This window comes from Mesoplodon bidens (assembly GCF_964165515.1).
Source record: "Mesoplodon bidens genome assembly, chromosome: 19".
NCBI classification, from domain to species: domain Eukaryota; kingdom Metazoa; phylum Chordata; class Mammalia; order Artiodactyla; family Ziphiidae; genus Mesoplodon; species Mesoplodon bidens.
In genome coordinates this window covers 15,967,521-15,984,800 of record NC_138179.1, presented here as the reverse complement: position 1 = coordinate 15,984,800, position 17,280 = coordinate 15,967,521, and the positions used below count along the sequence as shown (strand labels likewise).

The 17,280-nt window shown below is 39.4% G+C and overlaps 1 protein-coding gene across 4 annotated transcripts in view; it reads left to right on the top strand.

The window, feature by feature from the left end:
• The window catches only part of BLMH (bleomycin hydrolase), a 42,893-nt gene that overhangs the window by 22,816 nt on the left and 2,797 nt on the right, over positions 1-17,280 (top strand). For all 4 annotated transcript variants that reach the window (XM_081220243.1, XM_081220242.1, XM_081220241.1 and 1 more), the window contains exons 10-11: positions 1,592-1,709; positions 4,386-4,455. In XM_081220243.1, the coding sequence (XP_081076369.1) occupies positions 1,592-1,709; positions 4,386-4,455 (188 nt within the window). The remainder of the gene's footprint in view (positions 1-1,591; positions 1,710-4,385; positions 4,456-17,280) is intronic.

The window sequence follows — 17,280 nt, the reverse complement described above, 5'->3', positions numbered from 1 at the left end:
TCATACTTCATATCTGAGTTGAAATTATTGGACGTTCCTAAAAAGTCATCCTACATGAGAAAGACACTTAAAAAAATTTTTTTTTGATTAAAAAAAAATAATGTAACACTTAAAGTAATATTGTAAAAGATATAATAATGTGATGCCAAGTATTTGATACCAAGTATTTATCAAAGATACCACATACTTTTTGTCTTTATTTTTGTACAATAATTACTTTTTAAAAGACAACTTAAGGGACTTCCATGGGTGGTCCAGTGGCTAAGACTCCACGTTCCCAATACAGGGGACCCGGGTTCAATCCCTGGAACTATATCCCACATGCTGCAGCTAAGAGTTCACATGATGCAACTAAAAGATCCCACATGCTGCAACTAAAGATCCTGCATGCGGCAATGAAGATCCTGTGTGCCGCAACTAAGACCCGGTGCGGCCAAATAAATAAATTTTTTTTTTTTAAAAAGGCAACTTGAAAGTTGGATTACTGGGACTTCCCTAGTGGCACAGTGGTTAAGAATCTGCCTGCCAATGCCAGGGACACAGGTTCGATCCCTGGTCCGGGAAGATCCCACATGCCACAGAGCAACTAAGCCCGTGCGCCACAACTGCCGAAGTCCGCGTGCCTAGAGCCCGTGCTCCGCAACAAGAGAAACCACTGCAATGAAAAGCCCGCGCACCACAATGAAGAGTAGCCCCCAGCTCGCCACAACTAAAGAAAGCCTGCACGCAGCAATGAAAACCCAACGCAGCCAAAAAAAAAAAAAAAAGAGAGTTGGATTATGAAAGGTTATAAAAATAATAGTAATTGATTACTGTATAAATCTGCGTAGTGCATTTGGGGATATAATGAAAGGTTTTCCAGATCTCTTGTTTGCTATTTGAGCCTTCTTAACTACTTCTGTTGCTTTGATACCTTATGTATTTTGTCTTTATGACAACTAGGGCTAATATGCATACATACTTTAAAGCATTCCTCCTGGTTGTTTATGACAAGGAAGATTGATTTGTGAACTGAATCATTCAAATTCCTTGACTGTTAAAATATATCACTTTAGTGTTACTTGTAAGTAATTATTGCTTGTAGGAAATTGAGTAAATATCTTGACAGTTAACAACAGGAGAAAGGAAATCTGCTAAAAGAGAGAATTCATGAGGTTTTTTAAACTTTGAAAATATTCTCCAATATTTTGACAGTATTTATTTAAATTTCAGTTAGCAGTGGTCTAAATGAATTCAGAAACTAAGTGCTTCTGCCGGCTCAAAAGAGACGATTTTTGAAAGAAATTACTTCAGAAACTTTTAAGTTTTCTTGCCAAAATGACAATGCAAGCTAATCTTGTCAACTTTTTGATTTGGGGAATTTATGTTTAATAACTTTGTATTTTTCTGAGTACTCTTGTGACACAGAGAGAATGGAATCCCATTGAGAGACTAAATTTTGCATGTACCACGTTCTCTAAAGAGCTACAGCCCAGATATATCTGGAGCTGCAAAGCCCCTTCAGGTTCTTCTATGATGCTTTTACAACCAGAAGCCAATTATCCCCCATGACTGTACTCTGTATATTCTGTGCTATTGTTCTCTTTTACAGCTATGACCATGAGTTAGTGTTTGGTGTCTCCATGAAGAACATGAATAAAGCTGAGAGGCTGACTTTTGGTGAGTCACTTATGACCCACGCCATGACCTTCACTGCCGTCTCAGAAAAGGTATGACCCTCAGCGTGCCCACTCCAGTGTTTGCATAGATGGATCTACATGCTCCTGCAGACCGTTTATTCCAGCAGAGCTTCTTCATAGTGTATATGATTTCTTTTAAAAGTTAGCAAGACATTGTACCTGCCTCACTTGGGGTTTGGCTGGATGTTCAGAAGTAATAAAAATAGAAACTTTCCATGAGGAGCGGAATTTGTGTCAGCAGGGAGTAAGGAAGTAACTGCTTTTCTGTAACTTTGGAAATTCTTGGTGTGAAAAGAGGTCAGCAAGGGAACTTGGGAGAGGATAACTTCAGTTTAATCAAGAATTAGGGCCTCCCTGGTGGCGCAGTGGTTGAGAGTCCGCCTGCCGATGCAGGGGATACGGGTTCGTGCCCCGGTCTGGGAGGATCCCATATGCCGCGGAGCGGCTGGGCCCGTGAGCCATGGCCTCTGGGCCTGCGCGTCCGGAGCCTGTGCTCCGCAACGGGAGAGGCCACAACAGTGAGAGGCCCGCATACCGCAAAAAGAAAAAAAAAAAAAAAAAAAAAAAAAAAAAAGAATTAAAATGTGCCCTGAAAGTGTTCATATCTTGATGACTTGTGTTCAGACTCACCATCCTTTCATTTGTCATTCAGATTCTTCTGCAGTAAAATGTCAATAACAGTAATTTGTAGACTCCATGCCCATTACTGGATTTATGCAGAGCTTCAGGAAATTGGATGTAAAAAGTATGTTGAATTTCCTATGAAATACTCTGACTAATAATATCACTGTTTCTAAGACACAGTGTTGGAAACAACAACTGCAGTTTTATTTCACAAATAAGCCTCCCCATTTCTAGGCTGTAGAATAGATATTTACTCCTGTGCTCAGGGATCATAAAGAAGAGAAGACTTCAAAATATTAAGTTGTTCATATTTATGTTTGGACCTCCTATATTGTAAAATTCAGTGGATTTATAACTAAAGCTCCTTAAAGTTAAACTTTTAAACTATTCAGAGGATTATTAAAAAGAAAAACAAACTAAAAACCTTGTAATTTCCAAGAGAGTTCTGGGTTTTATCATTTTCCATCTCTATTATAGAGTATTCCTGTTTTTCAGAAATAAAATCATACATACTCCATGTCATTTTCTCTGGAACTTCCATTCTTTCATTGGCATGGTTTATTAATATGCTTTTGTTTCCCCTCTGGGAAATGGAGCTATATTACCTGTAAATATTATAAAGCAGAATCGATACTATCATAACTGGAATTTTATATTGAGATTTTTCTCTTCCTTCTACTTTGAGTTTTTGACCACTACAAAACTAGTTTGCACTACATTTGAATGATAATGCAGAGATAAATGCTAGTAAGTATTCTGGGATATTCTTTCTTGTTTCTGGTTTCTTGGAATCCCTCTGAGGGAGGTCCAGATATTATTCTATATTTGTAGATGACATGGCTTGATCTAGGTCATGCAGGAATTCATTGGCAAAGGAAAGAAGAAACATTTTCAAACTTACTATACTAAATGACTTTAGGTGATACAGATTCTAACAGTTATATTTAAAAGGAAAGTAAAGATGGACTATAATGCAGGGAATAGAAAACCAAAACATTTAATAAGCTAGCCCCAGAATGTATAGTTTATTGATGTGGTTTTAAAGGTACCTGGGGCTAAGATTAAGGGGTAGGTAGTACAGAGAAGGGTGTTTGAAACTTGTGGGTTTGATTGTTGGCTATTTCTGAGACTGAAAATTACTGAGATTCAAGAAAACTGTCAGGAGTAAACTCAAATCCCATGTAGATGGGACGCGTGCAGTTTTATGCAGGTGGCAGTTGACAGATGAAATCATTAGGAGATAATTCAGGAGCCAGCTCTCTTCTCATGCTACCGAGGTTTAAGTTGTTTTGACATCGGCTAATGCCCTGGGTAAACATGAGAGAGAAGAGTCTTTTCCCAAGTGCAGGCTTCTTATCCCTCTCTGTTTCACTGTAATAAAGACTATAAATGAAAGTTATCATGATGAGTATCGTTGTCCCTTTAAGAAGATGAAAATTGAGCTTATTTTATTAATGAAGATGGAAGGAACGGAACTGCCTGGGTTTTCTTTTATGAAAATAGTGTTTGGTTTGCCATTCAATCTCTATTAAATTCAATATTTGTGTAACTGAATCAATAAAAGAACACATTGGTGAGTGTCATTACTCAGTTCCCCTAAGAAAGAAAAGTAGGCTGTATTGATGAGAATGTGTTTGTTTTCTTTTTTAAACTCTTGACCAGGTCTTAGAATCATTTCTAAAATAAATACAGTGGGATACTTCTGCAAAGAATGCTGATTAATTAAAAGCAAGTGTCTCTGGCTTCAGATGGTGTTCACTGCTTTCAGTAATTTAATATTTTGTTTTTCTTAGCCAAGAGGTATTTTATTGTGCTTACTTTCTGTATACAATAGGATATAAAGAAAATAGTATTTATCGCTTTGCTGGGTTTATTGCATTTTCACCCCAAGAGATTCAAACTCCACTTCTATTCGAGTATCCCTTTGGTTATAGTGGAAGATATACGACCCTGGTCATGTATATCATTGCTGTATAGAGAAGGCTCTTTCTTCTGAGTGGCTGAATAAGAGCTAAAATTACATGACACCTCATCAGGACGGATCTACTTTCAGACTACACACTGTCGTCCACTCTTTTGCAGGATGATCAGGAGGGTGCTTTCGTGAAATGGAGAGTGGAAAATTCGTGGGGTGAAGACCATGGCCACAAAGGTAAGCTTAATCTGGTAATACTAACTCAGAGTGCCTAGGTCTGGTCTACTCTCTGCCTCCTAATGTGAAGAAAAAGCTGCCCTAGTGTGGATCATTTTTATTTTTCAGTAATTGGTCCCATTAGCTAGATTATTAGCTAGACTATTCTGGAGAAAAATCTGAGGATCTAGTTTGCCCCCAGGATCCCTATGACCAACGTGGTAGGCCTGAACTCCCTGGTTGGCTCTGAGATCAGTATGTGCTGGCATTTGTTCCAAACCATGCTGACCCTAGTAGACCTTTGTACCAGAATCACTTGGCCAGTAAGAAGTTTGAGTGCCCTTTGCCAGGACACTTGCTGTACGGAGTTAGGTGCATTTTCATTTACTGTACTAACTAGAAAATCAGAAGCTTTCTAGTGGGAGAATGGGATTGGCAAGAAACTTTAGGCATGTATTGGAGACTCATGAGAAGTTGTGAAGTCTAAAGAGGGAAAGAATGCCGTGGTTACCATTTAGACGGTTTTATTCTGACAAAACGCAGGCAGAAGTCATAAGTAAATTATAGTAATTAGGCTTAAAGAAAAACCACAAGTAATATATGAATTGTAGAAAAATAAAAACTACAGATAAGCCAAAAGAGGGGAAAAAAGTCTCTAATAATCCTGCTACCCAGCAATCACCATTGATTAACTGTTTAGGGTATATTCTTGCAAATCTTGGAGACCATATTTCTTAAGACTATTTTTCATAGTAGATTTAGTAGATAAAAGCCTTTTAAGGTGTTGTTATGCTTTAATTTTTAGAGTTTCAAACCAAAAAGTGGCAACTACCAGAGAATATTATGCATGTCAGCATGTATTTGCTTGTGTGTTATGTGCTGGTCATATCTTGTAGCAGCTGTTTCCCAGAGTCCATATTTCTTACTTTTAGCCAGTGGATTCTGGCTAGGAAGGATACATTAACCACAGCGCTCTAGACTAGTTAGAAGACTGGAAGGAAATAGGTAGGGAATCCAGTGAGATTACCCAGACACTTGGAATCAGACTTAAGCTATCTCACCCAAACAGCAATCAGCCAGGAATTTTCTTTAAAAAAAGTAAAACAAAATGAAAGAAAAAAAAAATAGTGATCTCAGCAACTCTTTACCTGTTGCTTCCCTCTTTGTTTAAGTGATTTTCCAGCTAAGTTCTTTAGAGCTCTAAGATTTTCACAGGTAAAAGGTGGAGGTTTGGAAGTGAGCAGGTGGGGCTTCAGTTGTTTATATTTGAAAACTACTGTCTTAGAAGAGCCTTGTCAAGACTTGAGTATGCTGCGATTGAGTGGCACAGGCTAGTAGGTGATGGCCAACACCTAGAGGCCATTTAATCTGTCATTCCAAGTCTTTTCATCTCCCCATGAAATGCTCATTGGTGGATTTTGGCTAACTATCCCTGGAATCTGCTGTGAAACTCAGCAGCTCAGTGATTATATGTAAACGAATATCAGCGCTATTGGTGCGTATCTGTTCATCATCAGGTAGTTGCATGTCCCCATCTGTGATTTCTGTTATTGTTCTGTGATGATGGGGCACTTGCTAAATTAACTATTATGAATTAAAGTGCAACATATTTTTTAATTGGTGATTTCTTATAAGATAAATTCATTTTAAGACACAAAAACATTGGGATCAGGTAGAGGTGGGTGTAAGGAAACTAGCAAAAAGATTAAAAACAAACAACTCAGAATTCAGTTATATCCGTTGATGATGGTTAAGAAGTGGATGCAAAGGAAAAGCTTGTCTTGAATTGGAAGGATTTGGTGTTTGTAACATTTTAAAACATAAGCTATTGTTTCAGATGAAACTCTGTAGCTTCTGTTTCATTTTTGGTCTCATTTGGTCCCTGTAAATGGTTTGTCATTATAAAGATTAGAGTCTAGGAAAAGGACTAAAGTTATGGTTTGTTTGTTTCAAAGGTTATAGCTTATGGTTTGTTTCAAAGGTTATAGCTTATTGCACTATAAAACATTAACCAGTTTTGCTTCCAACCCAGAAGTCTAACATTTAATTATTTACATAATTATATGAATTTTATAATTTATATTATAAAGCACACATAATTATATCACACACACATTTTCAAATGTCCTTTGGCTCTTTGAACTGATTGTGTTATCTTACTGGTTCACTCTTGTAGTGAGTTGAATAAAATCTTTAACACGTGTTCATTTTATATTTGCATTATATCACCATTTTACTTCTTAAAATTTACTTTAATGACAATGAAACTCCCTTCTTAGTTTTTCGGGGTTTTTTTAAAACATCTTTATTGGAGTATAATTGCTTTACAATGGTGTGTTAGTTTCTGCTTTATAACAAAGTGAATCAGCTATGCATATATATATATCCCCATATCTCCTCCCTCTTGTGTCTCCCTCCCACCCTCCCTATCCCACCCCTCTAGGTGGTCACAGAGCCCTGAGCTGATCTCCCTGTGCTATGTGGCTGCTTCCCACTAGCTATCTGTTTTACATTTGGTAGTGTATATATGTCCATGCCACTCTCTCACTTCCTCCCAAGAACTGGGGTCTTGATCCCTGTGGTCTGCCTGTAATCCTTCCTAGTGAAACCTGCAGCTGTCTAGTTAAGACTAAACTAACTTTTTTGTTGTTCTTGAGTAACTGAAATGCCTGAGATTATACAGAGTAAAGCATTTCCGTAGAGAGCCAAAAGATAAATTGAACTGAGTGGGGGTAGTGAATAGTTCATTCAAAGCCAAAATAAATTATTCTCATGTGTTTCTTGGTAATGTTCTTTCTGACTTAACAGGAAGGAAGGAAAGAAAACATGATCTAATTTAATTGGCACACTTGGCCTGACCTTAGGAGAATACGTAGTATGTTATTATGCTGGCGATGTGTGTTTACCCCAGCAGGGCCCTCCCTTCTGTCATCCTGGTGGGCATTGGCTGCCATGGCTGAGACAGAACCTCTTTGATTTTCAGGAGACAGGGCAACCTTAAACAGCATTGCTAGGATTTTGTTTCTGTAGATAACATCGTTAACAGTTTGTTACTGTTCTCTATGGGGTTTCTGCTTGTTAAGATTGATGGTTTCTCAAAAAGCGATGTTGATAATACTACAAGCTGGAGGTGAACAGAGCAGAGATACCTGGGCAGGCTGCCTTTTCCTTCTGCCCAGTTCTGGCTTTGGCCTTTCCCATTGGTCATGAGACTACTAATTAAATCAGATAACCTGACTGTTTCCCAAAGGGGACAAATATTACCTCTGACCACTAGACACATAAAGGGAGAAATTAATTCTTATCTTATTGAAGCCATTGGTTTACTTCATATTGGCGAAGTATTCTAATATTCTAGAATTCTAGTGTTCTTAGTCAGATGGACTGAAAATTGGATACATATCTAAGATGGTGTACAACCAACGTGGCTTTCTTTTTTCCCCCACTTCTTGGAGTACTTGACTGTGTTTATGGATCATATTAGAAATGGATTTCATAGTTGAATGAGGGAACAGACCTTGGGACTTGTTACATTGTCTTTCATTTTGAAAAGTTGATAGGCTTGTTAGAATCAAGTAGTTTGTAAAATGTTTAAAAATTTAAAATAGGGGTGATAACCTTTGGTGCTTCTTACTCTTAGTCAGAAATTCATCTGAGAAGAGCATAATCTTTAAGCCAAAGTGACCTACAGGTCATCTCACTAAAAAGTGGTAGAGCCAGAATTATAATTCAGTCTGACATTAGAGCCTGTTTTCTTAACCACTAACTGTGCTTCCTCCAAGCTTCTCTGTTCTACTAACATCTAGTCTGCTCATGGACATACCAGATCAATTTATGATCTTGGTGACCAGAAACTAGTGGCTACGGGGACATAAAACTTGTATAAAGTATCTGGAGACGAGTAAATGTCTGCTGGCAGGAGAAAGGGCTCTTAGAGCACTGTTTATGTCTGGGAATCTGAACAAGGAGGGGAGGATGGAGCATCTTGTGAGTGGTTTGTGTCCAGAGTTAGCACATCGTGAGTTAGGCAAGTGAAAAACTGTATGTAACCACCAAAAATTTCCCAGGATTATTTTGTCCATGCTGCTTTATAACATGGTTCTTTGTTTTTGTTTCTGTTTTTTTTTTAATTTTTATCATGGACAATTTCAAGCATATATAAACAGAATAGTATTAAGAAGTCCCCATGTGCCCATAACCCAGCTTCAATAGTTATCAACATTCTGCCATGCATATAACAAAAGTGTTGATACTCAATAAATTAAATTCTTGGATGGTCTCCCTAATGAACCAGTCTTATTATGGAACTTCTTTTTATGATTGGTTCACTTAGTCATGAGATGATATTCCAGCTCTAAAGTCTGATACATTAGAGCTCTGAAGGTAGAATTATCATAACATAGTTCTTAATGCTTGTAGTCTAGTTTCTTAATATGATGAATAATACAACTTTTTAGTAAGGTTAGGAGGAATATTATTTTCTAACTCTGCAATGGTCATTGAAGGAAAATCTTTGTCTTTTAAAAATTTGTTTCTCTACATTTTCATTTTGAACCAAGATTAGTTTTCATTTTTCAGATTGCTTTTGTGCCTTTCAACTTCAACTTTGAAGTTGTTTTTTGTTTTTTTTTTTTTGGCGGTGTGCGGGCCTCTCACTGTTGTGGCCTCTCCTGTTGCGGAGCACAAGCTCTGGACGCACAGGCTCAGCAGCTATGGCTCACAGGTCTAGCCGCTCCGCGGCATGTGGGATCCTCCCGGACCAGGGCACGAACCCGTGTCCCCTGCATCGGCAGGCGGACTCTCAACCACTGCACCACCAGGGAAGCCCTTGAAGTTGTTTTTAACTCACATTCTTCATCTTTCCTTACAGATAAGCCTTTCTGTTCCTGATTTCATTTTAGTAAAATTTCCAGACTTCCTCATAAAAGGGAGTCTCTTGATGATTTCAGTTAAAGAGGCTTTGGCATGTTAGAGATTAATCTGGAAAGAAATTTATGTGGCTGATTCACATTACATCTGGGCTTCTGCTGCTTTCTAAAAACCAAAAGTATGGCCTTTAAATTGCCTCACCATGTGATTTTGGGAACAGTATGTCCAAAGCTAGGCACAAAATTCATCATCTCCTTCATATAACGTTAATGGTGGAACCAAGAGAGACAGTTACTACTTTCTTGATTATAGATCCTGGGCAGTCATTTGTCTCCTTATGGTTTCACATTTCTCTATCAGTAACACGGATAGTGACTATTTCCTTGTGAGGCCCTATAGTTTATATATAGCCATCAAACTGTATACTGTTATATAACTCTAAAAAGTTCAATGAATACTCCATATTTCTGTCAGAGGTACTCAGGACATAGAGTTCATAACATCTTGCTTCATAAGAATTCAACATTTGCTAATGTATTTGTATTTTTTTTCCTCACAGCATCATGTAGAGTAACTCAGGATATGAACACCCATGTTTGATGTGAAAAAATGAAAACATGCTGAGAGGTTTTGACTTGTTCAGGTTGCCCAGTGTCAGAGAGAGAATTGGAATTCAGATTTCTTAATGTGACACAGGCAGCTTCCCTAAAAATGTATATTACCTATGAAAGATAACCAGTTATTTGCAGATCAGTTTGAGATTCAGTGGATTTCTAGCACAGATAATATAAATTATAGACAATATTGAGCTGGACTTGCAGAAATAAGAGAAAATTATATGAGCTAAAAGTGGATGCTTCTGATTTCCTGTAAAAGAGCAAGATACAAATTTGTTTTGTCACCTCAGGGTTTTCATGTCTCTCCAGGCTTGGGGAAAGCGCTGCTACTATCAGATTCGGGTATCTGAGTTCTTTCAGAGGGACTCCTCATCCTCCATCTCCATTCACCAACGAACCTGCATGACTCAAGCTAAAAAATAGTTCATGTGAGTGGAACAGAGGAAGATTAACCGTTGCTTCCTTATCAAAGTGTGTGACTAGCAGAGGGCTACCATTTGTGAGAGGGGGACAAACTGTGGAACAGAGGCTTCTCCTAACCTGCAAGCAGGCATTGGTTTCAGGGAGAAATCTCTTCACATTTAATACAGATTTGTGTGTGTGTATTTGCTTTCTCCTATAGAGAAGATCTGTCATTTTCACCAGATTGTCTCCCAGGTGTGTTTGTATTGCTTTGAGGAGGATAGAGGTTAAGCACAGAACCTGGCACCAGATGCCTGGGAACACATCCTGGCAGTCCCTCCTATTGGCTATGTAGCCTTGGTCATGGTATTTAACCTTTATAAGCCTTAGTTTTCTGATCTGTAAAATGGGGTTAATAATTGTACCTACCTCATAGGGTTGTTGTGAGAACCATGCCAGGCATATAAGAAGTGCATGAAAATATTAGCTATTGTTGTTACTTTTGTTAATGTTACCTGTAGACAGGTGGGAGCAGGAGAGAGAGAACATAAGGCTCCTTAACCCTTCCCTCTGGGAGAGGGCTGTCTTAACTTGCCCATGGTTCTAGCGTCAGGTCTCTAAGAATTCAAGACCCTCATGTGACCACTGGACTACATACCAGTTTACTGGATGGATGACTCGTCATGTGGGCTTAGTTGCATGAAAGAAAGCAGTGGAGGTGAATAAACCTAGTGCCCAGGAAAACCCATTAGCAATAGCATCACCTCACATTTATTGATGGGATGCAGGGAACCGTGCACAGACCATGGTGGAACGAATGTCTCTGACCCTCAGAGGAATTTATACTTATTCACCTGAGACATGGAAGGGGATTTGAAGAGGGCTGTGATAGGACAAAAGTGGCATTCGTGGTGTGCTCCTCAGACTGTAAGATATAGGATAAGTGGACCAAGGAAAGCAAGAGAAGGGATGATTTCTCCAAGAAGGCAGATGACAGCAAAAGAGGAGGAACCGGGTAGAGCCCCCTCAGTGGGGAGACAATAGAAAGACATTGAAGCTGAGGTTATTGAAATGGGTGAAGAGTTAGGGAGAAGTCATGGAACTAGGGGATGTCAGGGAGGACTTGGTGGTAAATAGTGCTGCAGCAGGGCAGCCAGAAAATGAGTCAGTGGGAGAGGCTTTGGGATTGGACTTTAAGGCAGGTTTTGGAAACTTTAGGAGGGGTGAGGGTAGAAGCCCAACTGTGCTATAAATGCCACATCAGGAACATTTTGTACTTGAGTCTTTCAAATGCTAGGTACAGGGAGTGGGGAGGCCAGGAATTGAGCTGGGGCCATTGAGGCTGTAAATCTTGTTCTGTATGGTGTTTGCAATTTATTATAAGAGCAATTTATTATAAAAACAAATTGCTTTTATAATTATAAGTGCAAAATAATAAAGGGGGTAAACTACAAGAGAGATGGTGAGTGATTGGAACAGGGAAGGCTCCTTAGTGATTCTTCAAAGGTGAGCAGAGTTTTGGGAAAGATGTTAGGGTTGTGGCTCTTTTGGGAAGCGAAGTGGAAGGCCAAGGAAAGGGGAGCTGAGAAGCATTGCTCTTGACCTGTTGAGCATGCTTCAGGCCAGTCCGAGGCCTGGAGCCAAGAAATAATGTGGCCTGCCATCAATGGAGCTTTTGAGGAATGATCAGAAAGCAGGCTTTGCCTGAAACAAATAGGAGTAATGATATTTGGGGTTAGAGAGAAGTCATTGAGTTTGGGTGAGGAAACAACCCTTGGATGACACCTCAAGATGTGTTTTCTCCTCCTGTCCAACATCGAGACCCTGGCAGGATTTTGTGTGATCTCAGACTTGCCTGGATCATGCTCACAGTCCAGGGAAACAAAAGATCAGGCTGGCTGCTGTGCTGCCTTCTCTCCTCAGCCCAGAGGTGGACAGGCCTCTTCTGGACCCCTTAGCAGAGGGCACTTGCTCAGGAAGTGTGCACTTCTGCAGACTGAACTTTGCTGTGGTTTGATGGTTTAAAGAAATGCAACCCACAAACCAAAACAACCCTCTTTCCCAACCACATTTTTCCACTCTGCCTTCTTACCAGGGAAACAGAATCTTCTGTAGCCTTTGTTTCTGAAAGAGGCTACAGGTAATATCCAGCTTTAAGAGTAGCCCTTCTCTTATCAGCAAAAGGTTCAGGAACCTGAACTACACACCAGACGTTTGTGTTTTACTCTGGAGGAGAAAGAAGCTTCTCCTCAGATCACTGTCCAGATATCTGTCTCTTAAGTAGTAGGCTTGTTTCTTTTTGAAAAACGTCCAGCCCATCCTGTTCTCCAGCCTTCTAAATAAATGCACTTAGAACACATGACATCTCTTTGATTTAAAGATACAAAATACCTCATAAATGGGCCCCGCAAAACCTGGGCTCATGGCTCTTGATGTGGGGTGTCTGAGCAGGTGGGACCTGATTCCAGACAGTGCCTAGATGAGGAGCTAGATTAAGCAGTTATCTGTCGGCCAAAGTCATAACTACCTGCCACTCTCTTTGCCCCCCTGAGTGCGGAAGCTGAGCCCCATGGAAAAGACCAAATTTGAAGTTAAGACGTGGATTTGAGTTTGGGCTTTACTTACTTACTGGCCTATGTGACTTTAAACAGCCCATACCAACCCCGCCTGCCTCGTAGTGTTGCTGTGAGGGTTAAAATCAAAACAAGGATAGTGGATGTAAAATTGCTTTTTTTTTTTTTTTTTTTTTTTTGCGGTACACGGGCCTCTCACCGTTGTGGCCTCTCCCGTTGCGGAGCACAGGCTCCGGACGCGCAGGCTCAGCGGCCATGGCTCACGGGCCCAGCCGCTCCACGGCATGTGGGATTCTTCTGGAGCGGGGAACGAACCTGTGTCCCCTGCATTGGCAGGCGGACTCTCAACCACTGCGCCGCCAGGGAAGCCCTAAAATTGCATTTTGAAGTCTAAGCTCCCTACAGATCCCTGTGTGTGTTTTGTTTTATTTTGCTTTCTAAGGTATAATTCTTTTAATAAATAATAAAATTACATTGTTCCAAAATCAAAATACAAAACAGTATACAAAGGGGAATCTCGTTTCCACCTCTGTCACTCTCTACTCCTTTCACCTCCCCTTCTTTCAGTTTCCCATTTCTGTTCATTTCTGTTGTATCCTTCCAGTGTGTTTTAGTGCAACAAAGGTAGCACACCTTATGCCCCACTCTGCGTCTTGCTCTCACTTCACCAAACAGCATGTCTGAGGCCTGTCGGTACGTTTTCACATCAGTACAGCTTCATTATCTTCCACTGTCTGGATGTACCATACTTTATTTAGCCAGTTCCCTTACTAATGGAACTTGGGTCATTTCCAAGCTTTTGCTATTACAAACTATATTGCAGTGCGTTAATATCATACAATGATTAGAACAGTACCTGACAATAGTAAGAGCTGAATAAATATTAACTATTATTGTGCCTAAATAAACATGTATTGTCTGCATTGTAAGTACTGTTTTGTCTGTAGGATGAAGTTCCAGAAATGGCATTGCTTAGTGAAGAGGGTAAATGCATTTGAATTTTTTCTAGGTTGCCAAATTCCATTCCATAGGGATTGTGTCTTTTTGTACATTTGCAGCATACTCTGTACAAATGTAAGGCATGCTTTACACAGTGGGTAACCAACAGAAGTGGGTGACAGATTGTCTCTACTTAATTACCTGTTGAAATTGTGTATGTTCGTAGCTGGGGACTAGACTGTGCCGAGGCCTTACTGAGTGGTGGATTTTTCACTGAGATTGTGTTTCTTATGTTTTCTTACCACTAGCCCTACTTTTCTCTCTTATTTATTTTTTTAATATAGTAGCAGGAAAATGTTTGTAAGCATAACAAAAAAGCTAGAAGTCATAAAGGAAAAGATTGATAAATTTGACTTCATAAAATATAAAAATTTTTAGTATACTAGAAAAATACATCATCAACTAAATTAGAAGGCAAATTGCATAATAGGAAAAAAGTTTGCAATCATTATAATATATTAATGTAGAGAGCACTATTACTGATCACTGTGAAAATGACAAACACACCAGTTAAAATCACGCAGAGGTCCGAAACAGACTCTTTATAAAAGAAAACTGTAAATAGCAAGCACACACAGACAGAAGTTCAAATTGGACCCAAAAAGAAAGTTGTAATTATATATACCAAGTATTGATGAGGATATAAGGAAATTAAATAGATAATTAAGGATGTACACAAAGCTTTAATTACAAAAATGTTTATAGCAGTATTGTTTCTAAGCCTAAAAAAACAATCCAGATTCCAACAGTAGGGGATTGATTAAATACATTCTGGTTTTATTCATACAAATTCAGCTTAAAAATTAAGATGTAGATAGATGTATTTTTTTATCAGTGTGAAAAGAGCAATATTGGAAAACAGCATGTGTGGTACTCTAATAATAGAGCACGTATGATGTCTCATTTTTATTAAACGTACAGAATCTAAATGTACAGAGAATATGTAGAAACTTTTATCAGAGGATGATAAATCTGAATAGGGCTTATCCCAAGGTGGTGGGACTGTAGGCAGTTTTAAAATTTATATTCATCTTCTTACCATCCACCTCTTCCTTCTTTTTCTCATCTTCCTCCTCCTCCTGTGTTTCCAGAATTTTTTATAATGGGCATTAATTATTTGGGTAATCTTTAAGGAATCAAAAAGCAATATAACATTTCAGAATTTTGAGGGGAAAATCACCTACCCAGTGATATAAAATTATCATTTTGCTTTTTTTTTTTTCATGTTTTCTCCCCCTGTGTATCTGGATTTTTAACATAGTTATATAGGATATGCCATTTTTGTATACTTGTTTTTATATCCATGTTTTATATCCATGTTACTATGTAGTCTTTGCAACTTCATCTTAAATGACTGATTAATGTTGGGTGAAGTGGTTTCTCACTATTTATTAGGAAGTTTGAAATACGAGACAACTGTCAGTAAAGCCTTTGCTTTCCTTTCTGGGAGCCTTTCTTCAGCCTTGAGTTATCAGCATCAGGTGAAAGATTGGCGGTGACTTAATGAGGCTTCAGTCGTCTGGCTTCCTTAGGTCTGCGCTGCCAGACAGATCCGTCACAGCAGAGCTGATAACTTGATTTTGTCATACCTTTTTTTAAAATAGCAAAATATATATATATATATATATATATATATATATATATATATATATATATATATTAACCACAAATAGTTTGTTAGTGAGGTGAAATACTTCATAGAACAAAGCAAAAAATATATCTAATTCGTAAATGATAATATATTTATCACTTTAATTTAGTCTGAGAGATTTAAAATTTAGATCTTTAGCAGGATTTCAGAAAACTTTTCTTAGGGTAAAGTTCTTCTTTCCCTTATACGAACCCATTCGAAACTCTTCTGTTTGTGAGTGAATTTGGCCTAACCGGCCTAGAGCTGTATCCACAGACACTTTTTCCCCTTACAGACCGATACTGCCCTTTCTCTTAACAAATACAGAAACATTGCCAGTGTCTTTGAGGGCCTGTTCATTAATTTTATTTCTTCCTCATAGCATGTAAACAAGACATTAAAGTTTAAACAAAATTTAATTTAATTCCTAAAGCTGACTTCCTTTACCCATTTGTCTGTTTCCCTGAGTGCCTTGTTCCCTGAACCTCGGGATCCTTGGAGCAGATTTTTTGTTTTCCTTTTTTTTTCTTTTTTCCTTTTTCCTTTGGGGAACACCAGTTTCTAATGGCCAGAGTACATAAGGGCTAGAGGCTGCAACTTTCCTCAAATCGAAATGGCCTCTTTCGTCCTGCCTGAGTGGGTACCTTACTGCTCCTCCGCACAGCCCTCACTTGGGTTTTAGACACACCGATCCTAATCTTCTCAGTCAAACTCCAAGACACGCAGTATCAACAGTTACAGTGGCTACAAGTTCATTACCTACCCAGGGCGCAGTTACTTGGCAGTCACCTAGACTGTGAGGTTTCTGTGGGCCCCCAAAGAACTCATATCCTGAAGAGAGAGACTAATCAAGGCAGGCCCTCTTGGCAGGGACACTGAAAGGGTGGATTACAATTGATAGCAGTTTTAATTTGTAAGGACTTACTCTTATCTCCTGCTTTTGGAACAAGATGGTGTAGATGTACTTATTGTCCATTTTCTCTGGGCATTCTTTGAAGACTCATTTGATTGTGTGATGATAGTATTGTCATAAGGATACAGAACTTTATTACATGAATCCGCCTCTATCCTTCACCTGCCTCACTGCCCCAGGCTCCTCTAAGGATTTATTCAGCGTGCATTAGGGTGAGGGGAAGGATGCCTAATATCTCAAATGGTGTAGCGTTTAGTAGCCTGGTCTCCTGCCCACAAGAACTCTTAGACAAGGCAGATGCTGACTTTCTCAGGAAGCACTTACTTACATTTCTTGCAGCAAGAAATGGTACTGGTTGGTCCTTCAGCTGACCAAGCTTTGGCTGCCAGAACTTAGTGGCAGTAATGTAGGTGATGGTAGGGGCCGGGGACTTTGGAATGGCACGGGCTACAGCGTTTATCTGTGTTCTTCTTCCCTGAATCTCCTGTTGAGAAAGGAGCACTGGATCGTGAGGGGATGAAAGCCCTTGTGCACTTCCCGGACATTTTCTGGTGAGGGTAAACGTGCGGTGCCACATCAGGATGAGCTGTCTTTGACTGCTGTTGCAGGAGCAGAATTGGGCATAGATGAGCTCCCCAAAGCAGTTGTGTTTTCAAGTTAAATAATGTCCTCTGTCACACCATTTAGCTTAAAATTAGACTTAACCGTCATGATGCCTTTTTTTTTTTTTTTTTTTTTTCTGCGATACGCGGGCCTCTCACTGTTGTGGCCTCTCCCGTTGCGGAGCACAGGCTCCGGATGCGCAGGCTCAGCGGCCCTGGCTCACGGGCCTAGCCGCTCTGC